General features: G+C 38.9%; 1 protein-coding gene across 2 annotated transcripts in view; it reads left to right on the top strand.

Annotated features, from left to right (window-relative positions):
- The window catches only part of CWC22 (CWC22 spliceosome associated protein homolog), a 54,043-nt gene that overhangs the window by 20,447 nt on the left and 12,884 nt on the right, over positions 1-20,712 (top strand). For both annotated transcript variants that reach the window (XM_067549091.1, XM_067549092.1), the window contains exons 13-14: positions 1,194-1,275; positions 6,916-6,976. In XM_067549091.1, the coding sequence (XP_067405192.1) occupies positions 1,194-1,275; positions 6,916-6,976 (143 nt within the window). The remainder of the gene's footprint in view (positions 1-1,193; positions 1,276-6,915; positions 6,977-20,712) is intronic.

Consider the following 20,712-nt stretch of genomic DNA (forward strand, 5'->3'; position numbering starts at 1 on the left):
ATGGGAAGGAATCTGTGGCTATGTATGTTTGGTTGTATCAGTTGCACTCCCAAAAGATCCCTCGAAATATAAGCCAGGCAGTAGAAAAATTGTAATTTTTCTAAAGGAATTTTTAAGAACAGTTCTGGACATACTATTTATGTTCTATCTGGATGTTTTAAGGTCAATTTCAAAAATTCAAGTTGGCAATTTCCTTTCAACTAATTTTTTTTTAAAGGGAATTTCACGACAGGATAATTTACAGACCATTGTTACAACTTATTTACTCCAAATAAAAAATGTATACAGGTGTCTATACATTTTGTAAAATGTCTTACGTAATTCCCGAGAAAGATATGATGGATGAGAATAATTTTAGATGTTTACTTTGTAAGTCTGCAAAATCTAGAAGGAAAGCTCCACTCTGTAGAGTAGTGGGAATGGGTTTCTTCACCAACTTGTTGAAGTACTGTACAGAAAAATAAACACATAAATATACTTAGCAGGCTGAGGAAAAGATAGTAATTCACAGAAGCCTGTTGTCATTTCTCTTGTATATTTGAAAAGTGCCATATGAAATAGGATGTTAATTTCCTTCAGAGCAGCTGATTAGAAATTTTAGTCCTTTTCATTCTGTTCCAGTGCATGACCTCAAATATCCTTTGGTGGTCCACTACGGGCCTGGAAAGGTTCCTGTTTACATCAGTGGAAGTTGTCTGGCGCACAATTGTGTCAGTAATTGGCTTTATAAAACTTTGTAGAAATTTTTTAAATAATGTCAATCTAGAATTTTGTAGTTGCTGTTCCAGTTTTAGATCACTAAATATCTGCCAACATACAAAAGGAAAATGTTCACCCAGTTAGCCCCTGATCATAAACAGGTGTGTCTGTCCACAGAGATAATGGTATTCTGCACAGGCATATGGTTTGACCCTTTCAAAATCAGGACCTTAATACATGTATCATTGAAAATTGTGAATAACTTGTGGATTTTATTAGTTTTTAGTTGTAGACTCATATCATGCAAGTACTAGTGTTTTCTAAAAGTGTAAAGTACCTACCAATTGCTCCTAAATGTATTTATACACAAGATATTACATAATGGACTGCAGATTTACTGAAGATGCATACATCTCTACCTTCTGAGAAAGTAATGCATCTGCTTCAACTTCTAAAGCTGTTTGATAACCATATCCAATTTTTTTCTTTTCAAGGACAAAAAGTGACTATCCATGATAAAACAGAAATTAACCTGGTCTCCTTTCGTCGTACAATTTATCTTGCTATTCAGTCAAGGTAAAATGCATTATACTAAAAAGTATGTGCGGTCCTTTGTTGAAATTAATGCATTTGTATTGAATCTGTTGAATAAGGGTTGTTAATAGCTTTATCATTGCAGTCTTATAAACAAACTTGAGATGTTTTAAAGGGGCCAGTCCAGTGGTCCAGCAACAAGATAGATCCCTATTTAGCACACTGATTTCTGGTTCCAAACTAAATTCTTTGTGCCTGAAAGTTCTGTGGAAGCAGTACACTGTTTTTCTGAGGAATGCTGTGACATACAGTGAGGAGGGGTGTGGATTTTCATGGAAAATGTGGGTGATTTTGCGGGCTATGAGGGGCTTTGAGGACCCTCGAAGGGAAGGCTTGCTTTCGACATGGATAATTCTCTGAAATCATCTGCTCAATGTGCAGCGGCAGTCAAAAAAGCTAACGGTGTTAGGAACTATTAGGAAAGGGTTAGATAATAAAACAGTAAATATCATAATGCCACTATATAAATCTATTGTATGCCCACACCTTGAGTACTGCATACAGTACTAGTGGCACCATCTCAAAAAAGGTACATTAGAATTGACAAAAGAGGAAGGCAACAAAAAATGATTTGGGATATGGAACAATTTCCATGTGGAGAAAGATTAGAAAGGTTGGGACTGTTTAGCTTGGAAAAGAGAACTGAGGGGAAATACAATAGAGGTTTATAAAATCATGAATGGTGTTGAGCAGTGGTTCTCAACCTATTTACTATTGTGGGCTTCATATACAGCTCTCTCTGTTATGTGGGCCACATCCACACAATCTATATACTAGCTGAGGATGTCACATGGGCTGCAGCTGTGTGCTGATTGGGCTATGGATTGAGAACCACTGGTGTGGAGAGAATGAATAAGGAAGTGTTGTTTATCCTTTCATATAACACTAACCAGGGGTCACCCAATGAAATAAATAGGCAACAGGTTTAAAACAAGCATAATAAAGTATTTCTTCACACAACACCCAATCAGTCTGTGGAAATTGTTGTCAGGGGATGTTGTGAAGGCCAAAAGTACAATTGGGTTAAAAAAAGAATGAGATGAGTTCATGGAGGATAGGTCCATCAATGGCTATTAGCCAGGATGGTCAGGGACATAATCCTATGCCCTGGTAGTCCCTAAACATCTGACTTTTAGAAGATGGACTGGATTACAAGGTGGATCACTAAATAAAATGCTCAGTTCTGTTCACTCACTCTGAAACATCTGATACTGGCCAATGTTGAAAGATAGGATGTTGGGCTAGATGGACCATTGATATGACCCAGTATTGTCATTCTTATGTTCTTACGTTAGAGAAGATTTATTACATCATATTTCTAAACTTACTTTTGAGGGTGAAGACTTCTAAAATATTAAACTAGATTGTGCTTCTGTTTTATGGACGGCTGGTATAGTCAGGGCAGACTGGGGATGGGGGGTGGGGGAGACAGTAGTTTTCCAAACTCTGCTTACAAAATAAGCTTCACCCATATGAATCTCCAAAATAAGATGCCACTTATAGGGTGTTGTGCAGATATGCAAACTGTGATAGTGTGTGTTGCTTGGCTCCCTTTCATTGCTTCTTGAACATGCCATGAGCTCTGTTTGGGCCCCTTGGGCTTGGCTTTTCATGAGGGATAAATAAGTGGTGACATCTGCCCAATGTTATCCTCTTGTGGTACCAAAATGAGTAATTACTTACAGTAAATGGTACAGATATGTGATCCCGTCTCTCTCCTTTCCTACATGAGGAATGAAATAGTGAACACTTGCTGTTTAATGTGTTACTGGGCAGCTGAATTAATATCTTACGGAGATGAATGGAGGCAGTTCACACCTCTCAGAACTATTGTTCCAAACTATCTTCAGACTCCGGTCAAGTGTCAGTTACTTAGTCACCATTTTTAGAATTTCACAGCCATAATAACTGCAACCATAACAGCATAACCATAACAGCATTTTTTAAATGAAAGCTAAGATTCTAGAGAGCAAGATAGCAAATTCAGAAAAGTGTGTGGACATGGGTACAGTTTGATATTTTACAGGAGTTAGAATGAACTAACGTTTTTTTCCTAGACTTTCCATTTAGTATGATGTAATAGCAATGATGACTCCTAAAAGGGCGTCATTTTGTTTTTAGTTTGTCTGCAGATTTATTGTCTTTGGATTCATTTTCATTTATAAAATTGTTCAGTGCTGTTTGGAAACATTTGAGTTTAAGCTTAAGTGAATTTTTAGAAGACAGCTGTTAAATACTTCATGCATTGGATGAATAATTAAAGTGTGGTGAAAGGAGAATTTATTAAAATTTCCTTAAAGTGCAGATGACAGTTTTTTCCCCTATTGTTTAATTCATCACTATACTTCATATATTGATTTCCTCAACCACTCTTATATTTGGAAAGGAGCCTAAACTAGCATTGCTAGGGCATTTTAACAGCAGTAAGTTCAATTACATAATACTTTGTCATGCTAAAACACTTTGGTTTGTATGCAGGGTGGATAAAAAATCAATGATTTAAAAAAAAAAAAAAAAAGATTTTTTTATTTAAATCAGATTTTTTTTTTTTTAAATCGTCAAAATGCTACATTTCTCTTGTTTAAAAAATAACAGTTACAATTAAATCTCATCACACAAACAATGCTTAACCTACACTTACAATTTCATAATTAATGGCTCTAGTCTGTCCAGCCTCATTACCAGCTCTTGCTTCTTGAAAGTTCTGGGCTTTCAGTTTCTGTTTCTCAGCAGACTAAAGTCACGTGCAAAGAAAGACACAGGCTGGATAGGATTGTTTTTCTGTACTTACGTGGTGGTGGAGCTGGGCCAAGCAAGGAAGAGGAGTTAGTTAAGACACTATCTTAAAGACAGAAACAAGGAACAGAGGCAGAGTTAGAAAGCAACAGTGGAGTGGACTGGAAAGAAAAAGGGAAGACATTATTCAGTACACACACAACTTCCTATATTCCCCCACACTTTTGCCACAGAAAAACTGTCATGGCTTCTGGGCATAAGAGAGACCCTATCTGGGAATATTTTGAAGAAATTCCTTCCCTGGATAAAAAAAGGAAAATGTGTCCAGTGTAAGCAATGCAAGAAGGAGATACAGGGCCTAGTTGCAAGAATGAAACGTCATAATGAAAACTGTTTATTGGGAGAAAATGATGTGGATGAAGATGTGGATATGTCTGAAGAACAATGTGGATCAACTGGTTAAATAATTCACTTTGAGATGCATTATTCTTCAAGACTCTCTCTATGCCTTTTAGTATAAGTGTGATTTAACAAGTAAATTGCCAAGCTGTTTGCTATGTTGGATGTTGCTAGAAAAAAAGGTTAGCTTAGCTAATTCTTATGGCTTGTTTAATTAGTTAACTAGGTTTAGAATCTATCACCCAAGTATACGGTACATAAATCTAGAGTTGCCAGTTGCCACTGGGTGTCATTTTTTTATTTTATATTACATAATATGTGCCCTTTATTTTGGAACATCATGGCCACAGACCATAATGGTGATGCCATAAGTCTATTCCCTATTTTATTTCAGCATAACTTAGCTTTCCCAAGGGAACACTCCATCCTATACTTGTTTTTTCAAAAAACAGAAGTGCCAGTGAGTTCTATGAGGCTTACTCCAAAATTAAGTGCAGTCAGTCTTAGCTTTTTTGGTCATTTGGAATCGGATCCGCATCCTTGCTGGAAAAAACGTAAACGATTAACTGAATAATAGAGGGAGATGAACGACTATTCAAAATCATTTTTGAATTTTGTTTCAGGATCCCATTTAAGCATAAGAGACTGTGATTGTCTATCTGCAACAAATTCAGTCATCCATTGGTACTTTTAGCAGCAGTGCTGCAACTAAACATATTTCAGACAACAAAGTATCAGTAGCAAGCAAAAGATTTCAATCATCCAGTAAAACCACTGCCATGGATGGGTTTGTAGCAAGGACCAGAAAATACCAATAACAGACACCATAGATGAAAAGAGTGCTTGGTTCATTTATGCCACAAATTCTCCTTTTCGCATTGTTAACAATAAACACTTCATTGACAAGTTTGAGTCTGTACGACCAGGCTACACTCCATCTGGTAGAGCAGACATCGGTGGAAGATTGCTAGATACGGTGTATGAGAAGGAACATAAGCCAAAGACTTAAGTACATCTTCTCCAGGAATTAAAGAAAATGTTGAAATCACAGAATACTTCCATAACAACCATTTTGCTTCAGCTTCACTGAAGACAGCAGGAGGATCCAAAGTAATTCTCCCACAAAATGTTTGATGGAGTTCTGTAGTTGATTGTTTTGAACAATTTATTTATAACAGGCCTATTCTCATAAAACTTTGTGAAGAAAACCGTGATTAAAATAGATGGAAATATCTCATCCAAAGTATCTAACATTGGATTAAAGAGGAATGTAGAGGATATACTCAGTATACCTATATATATATGTACACCAATATATGCCTATATTCATAGCTTTAAACAAACTTCAGAGAAATTGTTTCTGCATTGCTGATGCTGTCGAAATTTGGAAGGCACTTCAAGAGATGTTGAAGAAAGAAATACCTCACCAGAAAGTTAAACTGCAGGCAATAAAGAAGCAAATGGATCAAGCACTATGACTCCACCTCATTTTCTTGTGAACATTCTCGACCACAGATATAAAGGGTAGATGCTTAACTTCTGAAGAAGGTGATGCTGCCATGTCATGGGCATCTCAAAATCACTCTTCAGTTATGCCAGTCATAATAAATTTCAGGGCTGGGGCAGAACCATTTGAACAGTACATGTTTACTGATGATGTTTTGAACAAAGTCACTCCTGAATTGGTGGAAATCATTAGCCAGGCACCTTGAAACAGAGTTCCTTCAGTTGCTAAGTGAACTTTTCACAGCAGTAGCTTCCTCTGCAGGCACAGAGAATATTTTCATCGTTGGGTATTATTCACTTAAAGCTAAGAAATCGACTGGGAGTTAAAAAAGCAGGAAAACTCGTATTTCTGTTTGTCTATGAATAAAAATGACAGTGGGAATGGGGAAGATGAGAGCTAGTTGTAGAAGTTTTAAGGACAGCGTACATTTAGTGTTGTGATGACTCGTCTGTTAGTTGAAATTTGAAAATTAAAAAAAAAAAGTTTGACAGTCGTCAGCTGGCAACTCAGGAGACTGCTGCAATTGCAAATGTGAAACATTTGTGTAACATTTAAGATTTAGTTTAATAAAATGTAAGTGCTATTGTGTTTGTGTGTGAGATTTAGTTCTTACCATTTCTAATGTACTGCTGCAGCATCTGCAGCTTGACACAGGTAATGAGTATTATGTACTGTTTCCTAAATTAATAAAAATCAAGTTATCTAAAAAAATACACAAGTGTACCCTCCTATATATTGTAAAATGCTGTATTGAGTTGTAACTTAACATGTTTTAGTGATCAGATTTGCAACATTGTTTAAGAAATATGTGAAGAAGTATCCGTAGGAAACTTGATTTAAATCAATGATTTTCTCTTGGTGATTTAAAACAATCCACCCTGTTTGTATGCTTAGGATCATTGATATCAGCATAATTCTGGTGTTTCTAACAATGTATAATGCAAGGGGGGAATACAAAACTTTTTTTTTTTTCTTTGCAGCTTGGACTTCGAAGAATGTGCTCACAAATTGCTGAAGATGGACTTTCCTGATAATCAAACTGTAAGCCTTTTTATTCCCTTCCTGTTTCTATGAGGGAAAATATAATTTGATCATTAATATTTTAACAAAATTAATATTGTAGTTGCGTATCACATGAATGGGAATCATGTTATGTATAAAATGGAATTAACTGCTACTACAGGCATTGTTGCTGAAAATGATCATTATCAATAAGGACAAGTGCAGAGTCCTGCACTTAGGACGGAAGAATCTCATGCACAGCTACAGACTGGGGACCGACGGGCTTAGCAGCCGTTCTGCAGAAAAGGACCTGGGGGTTACAGTGGATAAGAAGCTGGATATGAGTCAGCATTGTGCCCTGGTTGCCAAGAAGGCTAAAAGCATATTGGGCTGCATTAGTAGGAGCATTGCCAGCAGATCGAGGGAAGTGATTATTCCCCTCTATTCGGCATTGGTGAGGCCGCATTTGGAGTGTTGTGTCCAGTTTTGGGCCCCCCACTACGAAAAGGATGTAGACAAGTTGGAGGGAGTCCAGCGGAGGGCAATAAAAATGATTAGGGGGCTGAAGCACAAGACTTATGAGGAGAGGCTGAGGGAACTAGGCTCATTTAGTCTGCAAAAGAGAAGAATGAGGGGAGATTTGATAGCAGCCTTTAACTACCTGAAAGGGGGTTCCAGGAAGGATGGAGCTAGTCTGTTCTCAGTGGTAGTAGATGATAGAACAAGGAGCAATAGATGATAGAACAAGGAGCAATGGTCTCAAGTTGCAGTGGGGGAGGGCTAGGTTGGATATTAGGAAAATGTTTTTCACTAGGAGGGTGGTGAAACACTGGAATGGGTTACCTAGGGAGGTGGTGGAATCTCCATCTTTAGAGGCTTTTAAGCTGCGGTTTGACAAAACCCTGGCTGGGATGATTTAGCTGAGGTTAGTCCTGCTTTGAGCAGGGGGTTGGACTAAATGACCTTCTGAGGTCCCTTCCAACTCTAATCTTCTATGATTCTATGTAATTTTTATGACAAATACCAGAATATGGTTTTTCTTTCTCACTTAGCAGTTTAGACAGTTGAGTGTAATACTACTATATAACAGCTACAACTTAGAGGCCAGAGGAATGTCTCAGAAGGAAGATTTTTGAGTAGGTTTCTGGATAGCTATTGACTTTATCTGTTCAGCTAGAAATTTAACACAGTAGCTTCAAAAGATGGAATTGCATGCTGTTTTTTGGGATGCTTAAAAATGGTTTTGTTGCTTTCACAGTCTTGTTTGAGCAATATGTACTATATTAAGCCTCATCTCACAAGTATAGCTGTTTTGGTGTAAACTTGAAGGTCATCTAACTGTCTGCAGTTAATACATCTGAAATCCATTGGATTGTTATGTTTTCTGAAAAGGAAATTGTTGTTTGACTAATACTTAAATCAGATTCTGAAGCAGTGAGCAGGCTCTAAATAGCCATTTAATTTCCAAGACAGGTACTTTGCCAAAAGTGCAATTGTTTCTCTTTCATGCATTGATTTTCAAAGCCACAATTCAGATTCCCAAGCTAGAGCTCACTTATGTGTTGATTATTGACAGTCTCTTTTACTTGAAACAAAATATGTTCCAAAGATGTTATGAAGCTCATTTTTATCAGTGAAACAATTAGTGCAGGTGGAAGCATATGATATAAAGATCTGGACAAAAAGGAACAGTTGTCGCCCTTTTGGAAAACTTCATTAAATATTATAATTAGAAACTCTTTTGGCTATTTATTATATTTTCTTTAGATTATTTGCAGAAAAATAGGAGACTAAGAGGCTATCTGATCCTGCTGTATATTTCCCTATTTGAAGCTGTAAGTCATTTTGTGGGAAATGACTCAGCAGTGACTAAATGTGATGTTAACCTCATAGAGGATTATGATTTCCAAAGGGAGAGCACCTTCAAGACTAACAAATTTGTGCGGGCATAAGCTTCATGAGCTGCAACCCACTTTGTCAGATACATGAAGTGGAAATCTCAGATAAGAGGTGTGTATATATTTACATCTAAGGGTAAGAAACATAACAGTGGGGAGGACAAGTGCTAACAAAGTCAGTTCAGTTACGGTAGATGAGGCTTATTCACAACCATTGATTAGAAGGCGAGAATGTGTGAACAGTGACAATTACTTCTTGGAATGAGAGAACCATTCCAAGTCCCTATTCAGACCCAGTCTAATTGTGTCAAGTTTGCATATGAATTTCAGCTCTGCAGTTTCTCGCTGAAGTCTGTTTTTGAAGTTTTTTTTGTAGAAGTATGGCAACTTTCAAGTCAGCTATAGAGTGTCCTGAGAGATTGAAGTGCTCTCCGACTAGTTTATGGATGTTACCATTTTTTATGTCTGATTTCTGTCCATTTATTCTTTTGCGTAGCGACAGTGTGGTTTGGCCAATGTACATGGCAGAGGGGCATTGCTGGCACATGATGGCATATATTGCATCAGTAGATGTGCAGGTGAATGAGCTCCTTATGGTGTGGCTGATGTGGTTAGGACCTGTGATGGTGTTACTAGAGTCGATGTGTGGGCAGAGCTAGCAACGGGGTTTCGTTCCTGGGTTAGTGTTCTTGTTGTATGGTGTACGGTTGCTGGTGAGTATTTGCTTCAGGTTGGGGGTTCAGGTTCTGTATGCAAAGAATAGGTCTGCCTCCCACGGCTTGAGCGAGTGAGGGATCATCTGCTAGGATAGGTTGTAGATCCTTAATGATGTGTTGGAGAGATTTTTAGCTGGGGGCTGTAGGTGATGGCCAGTGATGTTCTGTTGTTTTCTTTGTTGGGTCTGTCCTGTAGTAGGTGACTTCTGGGTAACCGTCTGGCTCTGTCAATTTGTTTCTTCACCTCTCCAGGTGGGTATTGTAGTTTTAAGAATGTTTTATGGAGATCCTGTAGATGCTTGTCTCTGTCTGAGTGATCGGAGCAAATCCGGTTGTATCTTAGGGCTTGGCTGTAGACAATGGATTGAGTAATGTGTGCAGGGTGGTAGCTGGAGGCATGAAGATATGTATTGCAGTTAGTTGGTTTTTGGTATAGGGTGATATTAATGTGACCATCCTTCATTTGTATTGTATTGTAGTGTCCGGGAAGTGGATTTCTTGTGTGGACTGGTCCAGGCTGAGGTTGATGGTGGGGTGGAAATTATTGAAATATACCTCCTATCTGATTTCTATTTCATGCATCTGACAAAGTGGGTTGCAGCCCACAAAAGCTTATGCCTGCAGAAGTTTGTTAGTCTTTAAAGTGCTACAGGACTCTCGTTGTTTTTGCTGTATACAGACTAACACGGCTACCCCTCTTTTCACCAGGGTAGAAGTGGTATTTGCATCTTTAATTTTTAAACCAAGGCTAGTAGACTGAGAAATCAGGCTAGTAAGTGTCAGGTAATTTTTTTTTTAAGTTCTGGCTATTGATATTTCTGGGCTCAGTAGTGAGAGTTTTAGCCATTTGGACTTTGGTTCTTGTTCACATGCTTGGTAGGGAGAGATTTTCAACCTTTTCACTGAATGCTCTGGACTTATAATACTGTAATTATGAAGGGTCTTCATGACTGTTGAGCCCCTCCCATGTGCTCTTTCCCATTTTAAAGCACTGTAAACAATCAGTGATTTTAATGAGCAGACTTGGTCCTAAGCTTTGAAAACTGTAGTCAGTGCCTTTTGCATGAGTAATCCAGGGGCTTTTTAATCACAGTTTTAAATCAGACCTTTTAAAAGCGTTTTACAATCTGTATTTCTAAGGATGCCAATTTTTGGCATCAAATAGGAACAAAAAGTTAATCTTCAGCTTTTCTAGTAAAATTCAGTGTCGGTTTTTATTAAGATGCCACTTTTTGTTAGTTCCTTGAGTGGCTGCCTAACAGTTTTCACTGTATTAGCATAATTGTTTTTAATTGGATTAAAACAGTTTTCATATAGTGTCAGCAGCAGATCTTGTAACTCCTCTGTGGGAGGACTTGAAAAATTTATCTGGAAATTTACTAACTGCAGGACTAATTCTATTAAACATGGTGAAAAATACCTTTGTTGAGCCCCCTAGTGAAGGACTCAGCCATGGCCTAATACCTGCTGCTTAGCATTTAGTCTACTTTGATGGATCAGGCTCTGTAATCAGTGCCCTTCTAATAGGTATTTTTCCTGTATATAGAGAAAATGGCTATAAGAACTCCAATTTAAAACCTGACTACCAGAACTCAGATTTAAACCTATTAGCACAGTCTCTCTGATTGCCTTCCTTGATTATGCCATCTCTTCTTCCTCCTGATTTTAAGTCTCCATTCATTACTGAGGATAAAATTATGTCACGCAGGTCACAAATTCCATGACTTCCAGAGACCTCTGCGACATTTACTGCTTCAGCCCTGGGGCAGGGGGCTGGAGCTTTCAGTGGTGGGGTGGGTATTGAGAGTTCCACGCTGCTGCTGGCGATGGGGGGGACACCTGGAGCTCCCAGCCAGTGTGGGACCCCTTAGATCTGAGCTACCCCTGGCAGCAGGGGGCCCCGCAGCTCCCTGCTGCTGTGAGCGGCCCCACAGTTACTAGCTGCTGTAGGTGGGGGCGGGACCAGAGCTCCACATCCTGGGGACAGCAAGAGCCCTGCAGGCCTGGAGCTCCCAGCCCTCCCTAGCGTTCTGAGCCATGCAGGCAGCGGGAGTCCTGAAGCTGTCAGCTGCATCAAGTTTTTACCCATTCCCCAGCAGGGCTGGGGCTTTCATCACCCCAGTCAACTCCATTTTGTCTTTTGTGGAGCGGAGATCTTTGAACTCTTCTCTCTCTCTCTCCCTCCTCCTCCTCCCGCCCCACCCCCCCCCCCCCCCCCCCAGCACAAGATATATTCTTCTCCTGCAGTATTTGCTGGCCAGCCTACCCTCAAGGTGTTGAAGTGCCATTACCTGTCACTCTTGTCATGCCACATTCCTTGCCCATGACTGCTACTTTCTTCCTCATCTCACAGCATTTTCCCAGTTATCACCCACACTGCTTTGCTCAATAATTGAAATTTTCACTTATTTTGATTGAATGCATTTTTCAATGCCATCCGGTGGATTAGCTCAGTTGGAGTCCCTTGGATCAAAGATAAGATTCAATGCCAATTGTTCTAGATCTTGGGGTAGTTATAAGATAGAACATATGGCTATGGAGGCGAAAAAGAGAGAGCATTTCTTCAGATAATTTAGACTCTGGGGATAGATGCACACAGAAATGAACCTTTAAAATGGGATTACTCATTCCTCCGTGATCAGTGGTGGAGGAATTACAGAAGGTACTTGAGAAAGGGCAAAGTTGATCCTAATATCTCTAAAGTGCCTAACTCCAAATATGAAACTTCTCAATCACAACTAGTTCATTTATAGTTCCTTTGAGTTAAGATCTTTAGCTTCAAGGTCACATTCTGTTTGACAGACAGGGTCTCTTCTTCTTGGTCATTTGGCTTTCTGAAAGGTTATGTTGGAAAGTAATGTATATGCCAAAGGGAAATTATATTTTGCTTCCAGTTCATAAGTGTTCCAATCTCATATCTATATGTGGAGGTTAGTATATGTTTTGTGCCATGAAGTCTCTTCATTGCCATATTTTAAACTTGTGTTTTTAATATAAAAATGTAAGAGTTTGCCTTTCTGGATCAGACCAGTGATTCATCTATCTAGTCCAGTTTCCTAGTATTCAACAGTGGTCAGTGCTAAATGATTTATTGGAAGTTGCAATAAACTCCATAATGAACAATTAAGGAATAACTTGCCACAAAAAGGGAAAGTTTCCTTCTACCCAAGATCAAGTAGAGGTTGAATTATGTCTTGAAGCATGAAGTTTTATATATCTCTTAGAATTTTTTTCCTTAAAGAATGATGGTGTATTCGTGATGTAGAGTAACACTATTGACAATTTAGTTGACAAGGGTAGTAGTTCATTTGTAAATTTTCCTCCAACTGTACTAAGGGTTCTCAAAGCAGCTAGCAGAATTAGACACTTTAATTTAAAAAAAAAAAAAAAAAAACTGTGGATTTGGCAAGTAGTAGAACATGGTTTTTTTCAGTTGTATTTTTTGTATGTGTGTGTGCTGAAAACTTCAGTCCCTAAAAATGGCAGCCTTTTATTTGTAAAAACAAGGTACATTTGGTGCTTTTCCTCATGTTTGTTACAAGGATTTCTTGTGCTCTGAGATGCCTGCAATGTTTAAGCACATTGGGAGCGCTTAGGGTGGAATTAAAGCTTTAGCCGTGGATTTTATTGCTTTTTGTTGATTTGAATCAATCATGTTCTTCATACATTCATATTCAGATACTAGTTTTTATATTTTAACCTTGTATGTTGAACAGAAACCTCCAAAAGCATCAAAGGAAGCACTTTTTAAAAGTCCAGCTTCAATATGTCAGATATCTAGGGCTTCCATCTAGTCTGTAAACTGTATCTCCAGCAGCTTCGTGTGAGAATTTGTTCTAAAATAGACCCACAATAGCAACACTCTGCTAGCAATCAGTATTGGTAGAGGACATGATTTCTGCTTATAAAAAGACTGTTGTTGTCTGTCTTATACTGTATTTATACTATCCCATCTATTACCAAAGAGTAAAATTAAATAAATTAAAAACAGTTAATAGGAGGGTGATGGTCATCAAAAATATAACCCTTTTGCTTCAATGCCTTCATTTGGGAGGTTTCTGCTGTTTACGTTTTCTGAAGAGTAAATTTCAGCTTCTAATATTGAGTTTAATAAGGAGGTTTTGAAGATCCCTATATAAAAGTGTAAACAGGAGTGACAACTACCTACTCAGTCAGGGCATTTGATTTTTTTTCCTGAGGAAGGTGTATGTGTATTGAATAAGATTTTGAGAAATATGCTGCTATCTACAGAATATTAATTAAAAAAATCTACTAATACACATTGAAGCTGAGACACACAAGGGAAAATCTCAAGTCTCTTCAAGGAAAAAAAATCACATGTATCCTTTGGACATCTAGCTAAAACAAATTTTCAAATATTTTCCTACTATTTATGATGGTAAAGAAACAAGATACTGTAGTAATTCAAGGTATTTAATGTCTAAAGGGGATGAAAGCCTATCTTCTTAGAATGCTCATCTTCAATCTTGAATACACAGTCATCCTATGCAAAAATCATCCTACGAAAAAAGGTGGTTTTTTACTTGTTAGAGGATGTTTATCTTCCCTTCGTAATAGCATCCTGAAATAATTGTATGTAGTTTAGAGACCGGGTACTATGAAGTTCCAGAAGAAGCCTTATTTGTAGTAATACAGGAACTGCAAATCATGCTACCTTGCATAAGTATGAGCGATTTTATCTGGCTCCTCTTAGAAGAACTTTAACTCCATTGATTCTTTTTCTGGGACAGCCTAATGCTCATGCTCAGATGCATAAAGTGCTAGCCATGAGTCTTATATATCAAGGAATTATTTGCAGAAACTAAGGTTTGCTGAGATCTAGATGCAATATTCTGTATGGCAACTTGTAGGTTTTATGTTTAAGCATTGCAGCTTGTTTCATCTTATGTGCCTTAGATGTGGCTCTTGGTTGGGCAAAGCATAGACTGCTTGCTAAAAAGTATCATTATAATCTAATGTTATCTGTCTTATCTAGTTTCTTATTCCGCACCAATTTCTATGGTATTTTAGCAAACAGCAAATTAAGGTGAACACAAGAACATCTGTGTCTCTCTCGTCTTCTCTAGTTTTGGAAGGAGTTAGTATGTCCTTTGATTGTTTTTTAAGTGTGATTTTTGTTGGTTTAGTGATTTGATGGCTCAGCCAAATACAAATGGGTTTGCATTTCATTCTAAAGATGTTGAAGTCCATGGTCATTATGATCTTTTTTGGAAACAAGTTAGTTATGGGCCGGTTGTAGAGCATGCTCAAGTCCATTTGATCCTTGCTCTTGAGGTTGATGGTTCTGGATGCAGCTGTTCCGAATTATCATGATCATTTTGAATTTTGCAGTCTCTTGGAATAGTTCTTTGGATGGCTTTGAAGATGAGGCCCAAAACTTTGAATTTAACCTGGTATCCAATGATAATCCAGTGAAGAGAGCAGAACACAGGAGTGATGTGCTCTTCTGGGCCTGTTTGGCTGCATAAGTGAGTTGCTGTGTTCTGAGCCAACTGATGTTTTCTTAGTCATCAGTTTCATTCCTAGGTACAATGCATTTACACCAGTCATGCCTGGAGGTCACAAATACACGTGTGGATCACCATGACCAACTTGAAGTCTGCAGAAAGAGAGCAGCTGGGACACATGTCAGCTTGTGTCTTTCTAGTGTAGCATGCCAGACTACATCTCTGAGGTCTACAGGGATAGCTTTGAATGGTTTACAAACCAAGCAAACAGTCTAGGCAAGTTACTGTCTGTTCCCCAATGCGTTCTGAACTGACTTAACTGATGGATATACCCAACCAAGACCCTTGAAGGTGTTTTGTTTGTTCAGATTTCCCCTATTATAGTGATAACATTGGATGCTTCACCTTGGGGCACAGCTGGGACCTCACATGGTGCAGGCAAATGGTCTCTACAAAAGCAGCTTCTCCACATAAACCTTTAGGAATTGAGAGTAGTCAAAAATGCTTGCCTAAACTTTCTATTTCTAATCAGATCAAAGTCAGTAAAGATAATGACAGATAATGTGGTATGCATGTATTTTATCAACCGTCAGGGAGGCGCACAGTCTCCATCTCTTAGTGCCGAAGCGATAAAACTCTGGAACTGGTGCATAGCCAACCACAGTCATCTCAGCTTCTTACTTCCCAGGTATTCAAACCAGATGACCATAACAGGCATTTCTTCTAAATTACAAATGGGAACTAAACTCCAGAATCCTCCACACAATATTCTTAGCTTGCGGGTTCCCAGAGGTCAATATTTTTGTCATAGTAGCCAACACAAAATGAAACAGGTATTGTTCCACAGGGGGTCTTGATCCCATATCTCTAGGAGATGCATTTCTCATTTCATGGATGAAAGGACTTCTCTGCACCTATCCACCAACACTGTACTGTTAAAGGTTCTCAGCAAGAGCAAACAAAATTAAGCCCAGTTTGCTCACCCAAAGACTACAAGATTCCTAAGAGGTTTGTTGAATATCTCCCCTAGTTCTTAATTGCCTTATGAAGCATCCATTTGAATCACTAGCTATGTGTTCATTATTAGATTTACCTATGAAGACAGCCTTTCTGGTAGTGATCATTTCTGTCAAAAGGATAGGAGAATTGGGGGCTTTAATGGTGGATACCCATTTACAGTATTCACCAGAGAGAGAGTATTGATATGGGACCATGCAAGATTCTTATCTAAAGTGTCCTCAGGATTCCATATTAATCAAACCATTTATCTCCCAGTTTTCTTCCCAAATCCACATTGGACTAATCAAGAAGCTATACTGTAGATGTCAGGAGGGCATTAGCCTTGTACCTAGACAGGACCAAACCATTTAGAAAATCTAGACCAGTGGGGCCCAAACTTTTCCTGTTGCGCCCCCCATCAGTAATGGAATCTGTTTGTGCCTCCCATCATTACTGCACAGTTGGCTCAGCGGTGGAGCTGTGGGCAGAACTGGGGAGGGGGGGGAGCTGGAGCTAAAGGCAGAGCTGGCCTGGGAGTGGAGAGGGAATGAGGGCAGGGTGGGGCTGAGGGCAAAGGGGGGCAGGAGGTGGAGCAGGAGGCAGAGTGGAGCTGCATCTGGGAGTGAAATGGAACTCTGGCTAGGGGCCACAGCTGGGCTGATGGCAGAGCAGGGGGCAGAGCAGAGCTGTGGCTGGAGCCAGAGTGGAGCTGGGGCAGGAGCGGGGCTGCGTGATGCTGTCTCCCCCCTCTCCCTGTGGGGGCTGACCAGGGTCTTTCCACACGCTCCTCTAATGTTCATTCATATCCCTGGGGGGGGGGTGTACCCCGCAGTTTGGGGACCACTGATTTAGACGATTTGTATCCATTGAAGATAGAAACAAGGGTTTGGTAATTTCAAAATAGAGGTTGTCCAAGTGGATCTCTGGCAGTTTTAAGACTTATTACAACAGAGCTCATGTGCTGTCACTCTCTAAAGTGGTTGATTATCAGCTCTGTTGCCATTCTTTTTAGGTGACAAATATGAGGAACTGTCCCAGATTGAGGTGTCATTAGGGGAGGTTTTGGAACAAAAAAGATAAGTAATAAGTCACCAGGCCCAGATGGTATCCATCCAAGAGTTCTGAAGGAACTCAAATGTGAAATTGCAGAACTACTAACTGTGGTATGTAGCCTATCATTTAAATCAGCTTCTGTACAGATGACTTGAGGATAGCTAATGTGATGCCAATTTTTAAAAAAAGTTCCAGAGGCGATCCCGGCAATTACGGGCCGGTAAGCCTAACTTCACTACCAGGCAAACTGGTTGAAACTCTACTAAAGAAGAGAATTATCATTCACATAAATTAATACGATTTGTTGGGGAAGAGTCAACATAGTTTTTGTAAAGGGAAATCATGCTTCACCAATATACTAGAATTCTTTGAGAGGGTCAACAAGTAGATGAAATTCAATGTTGATAAATGCAAAGTAATGCTCATTGGAAAACAGAATCCCAACTATACATATAAAATGATGGAGTCTAAGTTAGCTGTTACCACTCAAGAAAGAGATCATTGTTCTCTGAAAATATCCACTCAATGTGCAGCTGCAGTCAAAAAAATTAACAATGTTGGGAATCATTAGGAAAGGGATAGATAATAAGACAAAACATATCTTTTGCCTCTTTATAAATCCATGGTACGCCCACATTTTGAATACTGTGTATAGGTCTGGTTGCCTTATCTCAAAAATCCTATATTGGAATAGGAAAAGGTACAGAAAAGGGCAATTAAAATGATTAGGTGTATGGAAAAACTTCCATATTGGGGAAAGATTAATAAGACTGGGACTTTTCAGCTTGGAAAAAAGACTTTAGGGGTCAGATATGATACAGGTCTACAAAATCATGATGTGTGGAGAAAGTAAATAAAAGTGTTTATTTTTCTCATAACACAAAAACTAGGATCACCAAATGAAATTAATAAGCAGCAGGTTTAAAATGAACAAAAGGAAATATTTCTTCTATGGGTTGACTGTGCATTGTGTGAACACCTTGCCAGAGGATGTTTGAAGGCCAAGACTATAATGGGGGTTCAAAAAAGAACGAGATAAATTCATGGAGAATAGGTCTATCAATGGCTATTAGTCAGGATAGGGTGGGATTGCTGTTTGCCAGAGGCTGGGAATGGCCGACAGGATGGATCAGTTGATGATTACATGTTCTATTCATTCCCTCTGAAGCACCTGGCACTGGCCATTGTCAGAAGACAGGATACCGGGCTAGATGGACCATTGGTCTGACCCAGTATGGCCGTTCTTATGTTCTTAAGTCTTAAAACAACTAGAGATCCACTTTGACAACCTCTGTTTTGAAATTACCGTGCTCTTGTTCCTGTGTGCAATAGATAGTCGTCCTCTGAGAGTGAAAGTACATTCCACAAGAGCACTATATTTCTATAGCCTTACTTAAGGATGTAGCAATTGCAGACATATGTGGAGTGGCAGGTTGGTCCTCTGTTCATTATGCCTTGGTGCTTGCGGCAAGATCAGGTGCTATGGTAGGCAGTGTGGTTCTACATTCTGTATTGGTCTCTGCTCCAAATTTCCTGCCTTCTTAGGGGATTATTGCTCAGAAATCACTTGAAGTGAAGCACTCACAGGAGAGATTACTCACCTTGTGCAGCAACTGGAGTTCTTAGAGATGTGTCCCCCTATGGGTGCTTCTCTACCACTCTCCATCCCCTCTGTGTCAGAATCTTCCTTGTGGGATTTTTGCAATAGAGAAGGAACTGAAGGCAGTTCGCCCATGCAGTCTCATATAAGCTTTGGCATGGGGTATCAGAACATGAGGGGCATATGCTCAGACTGAAAGGGCACCAATACCAAAAATCTCTGGTCAAGTGCACAGGGCTCACGCGCACCTGAAGTGAAGCACCCACAGGGGGACACATCTCAAAGAGCTCCAGTTACTACTGCACTGAGTAACCTCTAACTCTGTAATGAAAGCTACATTTTGTTGAAATTTAAGGCACTGGTTTGCATCTTGCCTGAATATTTTAATACGATCTAAAAAGATTTCCTAGAGGTAAATAGCATGACCTTGATAAACTTGACATATTTTTCTTGAAGTTATTTTTTCTTGAAGTTATTTTTCTTGAAGTTATTTCACAGAAAATATAATTAAGATAAACTAAATAGTTTTCAGAGTTGCATAGTACTGAAACATCATTTCTAGAGATGCTAAACAAAGGGTTTATCTGAATAAGTGCTTACAGGATTGGGGCCACAATGTGGGCAGGTATGTCTCTTTACAACATAATTCTGCCAACATCTTTTTCTGCACTGCTAAATAATTAACACATTCTTCTAGTTGCATTATATAGAAACACAACATACTAAAAATACAAAATGCAGTTTCTTTGTAAATTACTACGTAATAATTATAGGTCTGAGTTGTGCAGGAGTTTGACAGTCAGGTTGAATTCTAAACTAATTGTTCTGGGATTTAAAAGCAGGTTATTACAGAGAAAATTGCATTAAAAGGGACAAAATAGCTCAGGAAACTTATCAGTAGAATAAATACATACATAAATACAAAAAAGAGGCAGTGTAGTAACTGTGCGAACACAACTGCCTGCAGAGTTTGCCAAGAAGACAGATGCTGCTGGAAGACTATCTTCCACAGCTTTGCCTGCCGTGGACCTTAGTAGAATCCCTGCTATCCAAAAAAAGAGAAGGAAGAGACATAGTTATAGGATGTTATGGGGGTAAATAGAAACCATGATCACTCTTAATTAATTAAAATATGCTAATCTAGAAATAGCAACATTTTAGTCAAAATCACAAATATCTTAAACATCTCTACATAGTGTGACTCTTTTGGTGTCACTTCAGTTAGTATTAAAATGTAGCAGTGATCTTGTTTCCCTAATTATTAAGGAAATGCCCTAACTTTACAAAGTACATGAAAAAGAAGCTTTTTTGCCCAGTTGACTTTTCAGTCGATCTAAGGCAAATACAGTTCAGACAACTAAAGACATGAAAATATTGTTGGCCAGATCAACATAGGAAGGTTTTTTGAAAAAAAGTGGGTTTAAGGAGCGCAGAGTGGGTACTTGGCAAACACTAAGGCCTTATCTGTAAACACACTTGCACCCATTCAACTAGATCTGTATTTTTAAATTGCAAGTTTGTGTGTAATTACGCCGATTTCCATTTAAGGAGTAGCTTATTTGGCTTTGCATAATCTGTTTTTACAGAATTAAGCAAAACCAAAATAAACCATTCTTAAACTGAAATAGGAGTATCTACACACACACTTTGATCAGTTTAAAAATACAGCTTCAGTTAAATGGGTGCAAGTGTGTGTGGAAACAAGCTCTCAGTGGCATGCAGTTCCCAAGCATAAGAGAGAGCACATGAAAGCAGGTGCAAAGCTGAGATTTGAGAAATAAATAAAAATTAAATATAAAGACATATTCATGGTCTGAATAAGCAGAAAACTTAAGTTTCTACTCCTTAGCCCCAGTGGTCTTTTTCTGATTGGTTTTTCTATAGCAGGGGTTCTCAACTGTTTTCTTTCTGAGCCTTTTCCTCTCTTCCCCTCCTCCCCCCTCAACATGCTATAAAAACTCCAGACCCACCTGTACCAAAACAGCTGTTTTTATGCATATCCAGTAGATTAAAAGTCAGGGCCGGTATTAGGGGATAGCAA

This window comes from Emydura macquarii, unplaced genomic scaffold, assembly GCF_026122565.2.
Source record: "Emydura macquarii macquarii isolate MOO-44397 ecotype Brisbane River unplaced genomic scaffold, CSIRO-AGI_Emac_v2 contig_1253, whole genome shotgun sequence".
NCBI lineage: Eukaryota > Metazoa > Chordata > Testudines > Chelidae > Emydura > Emydura macquarii.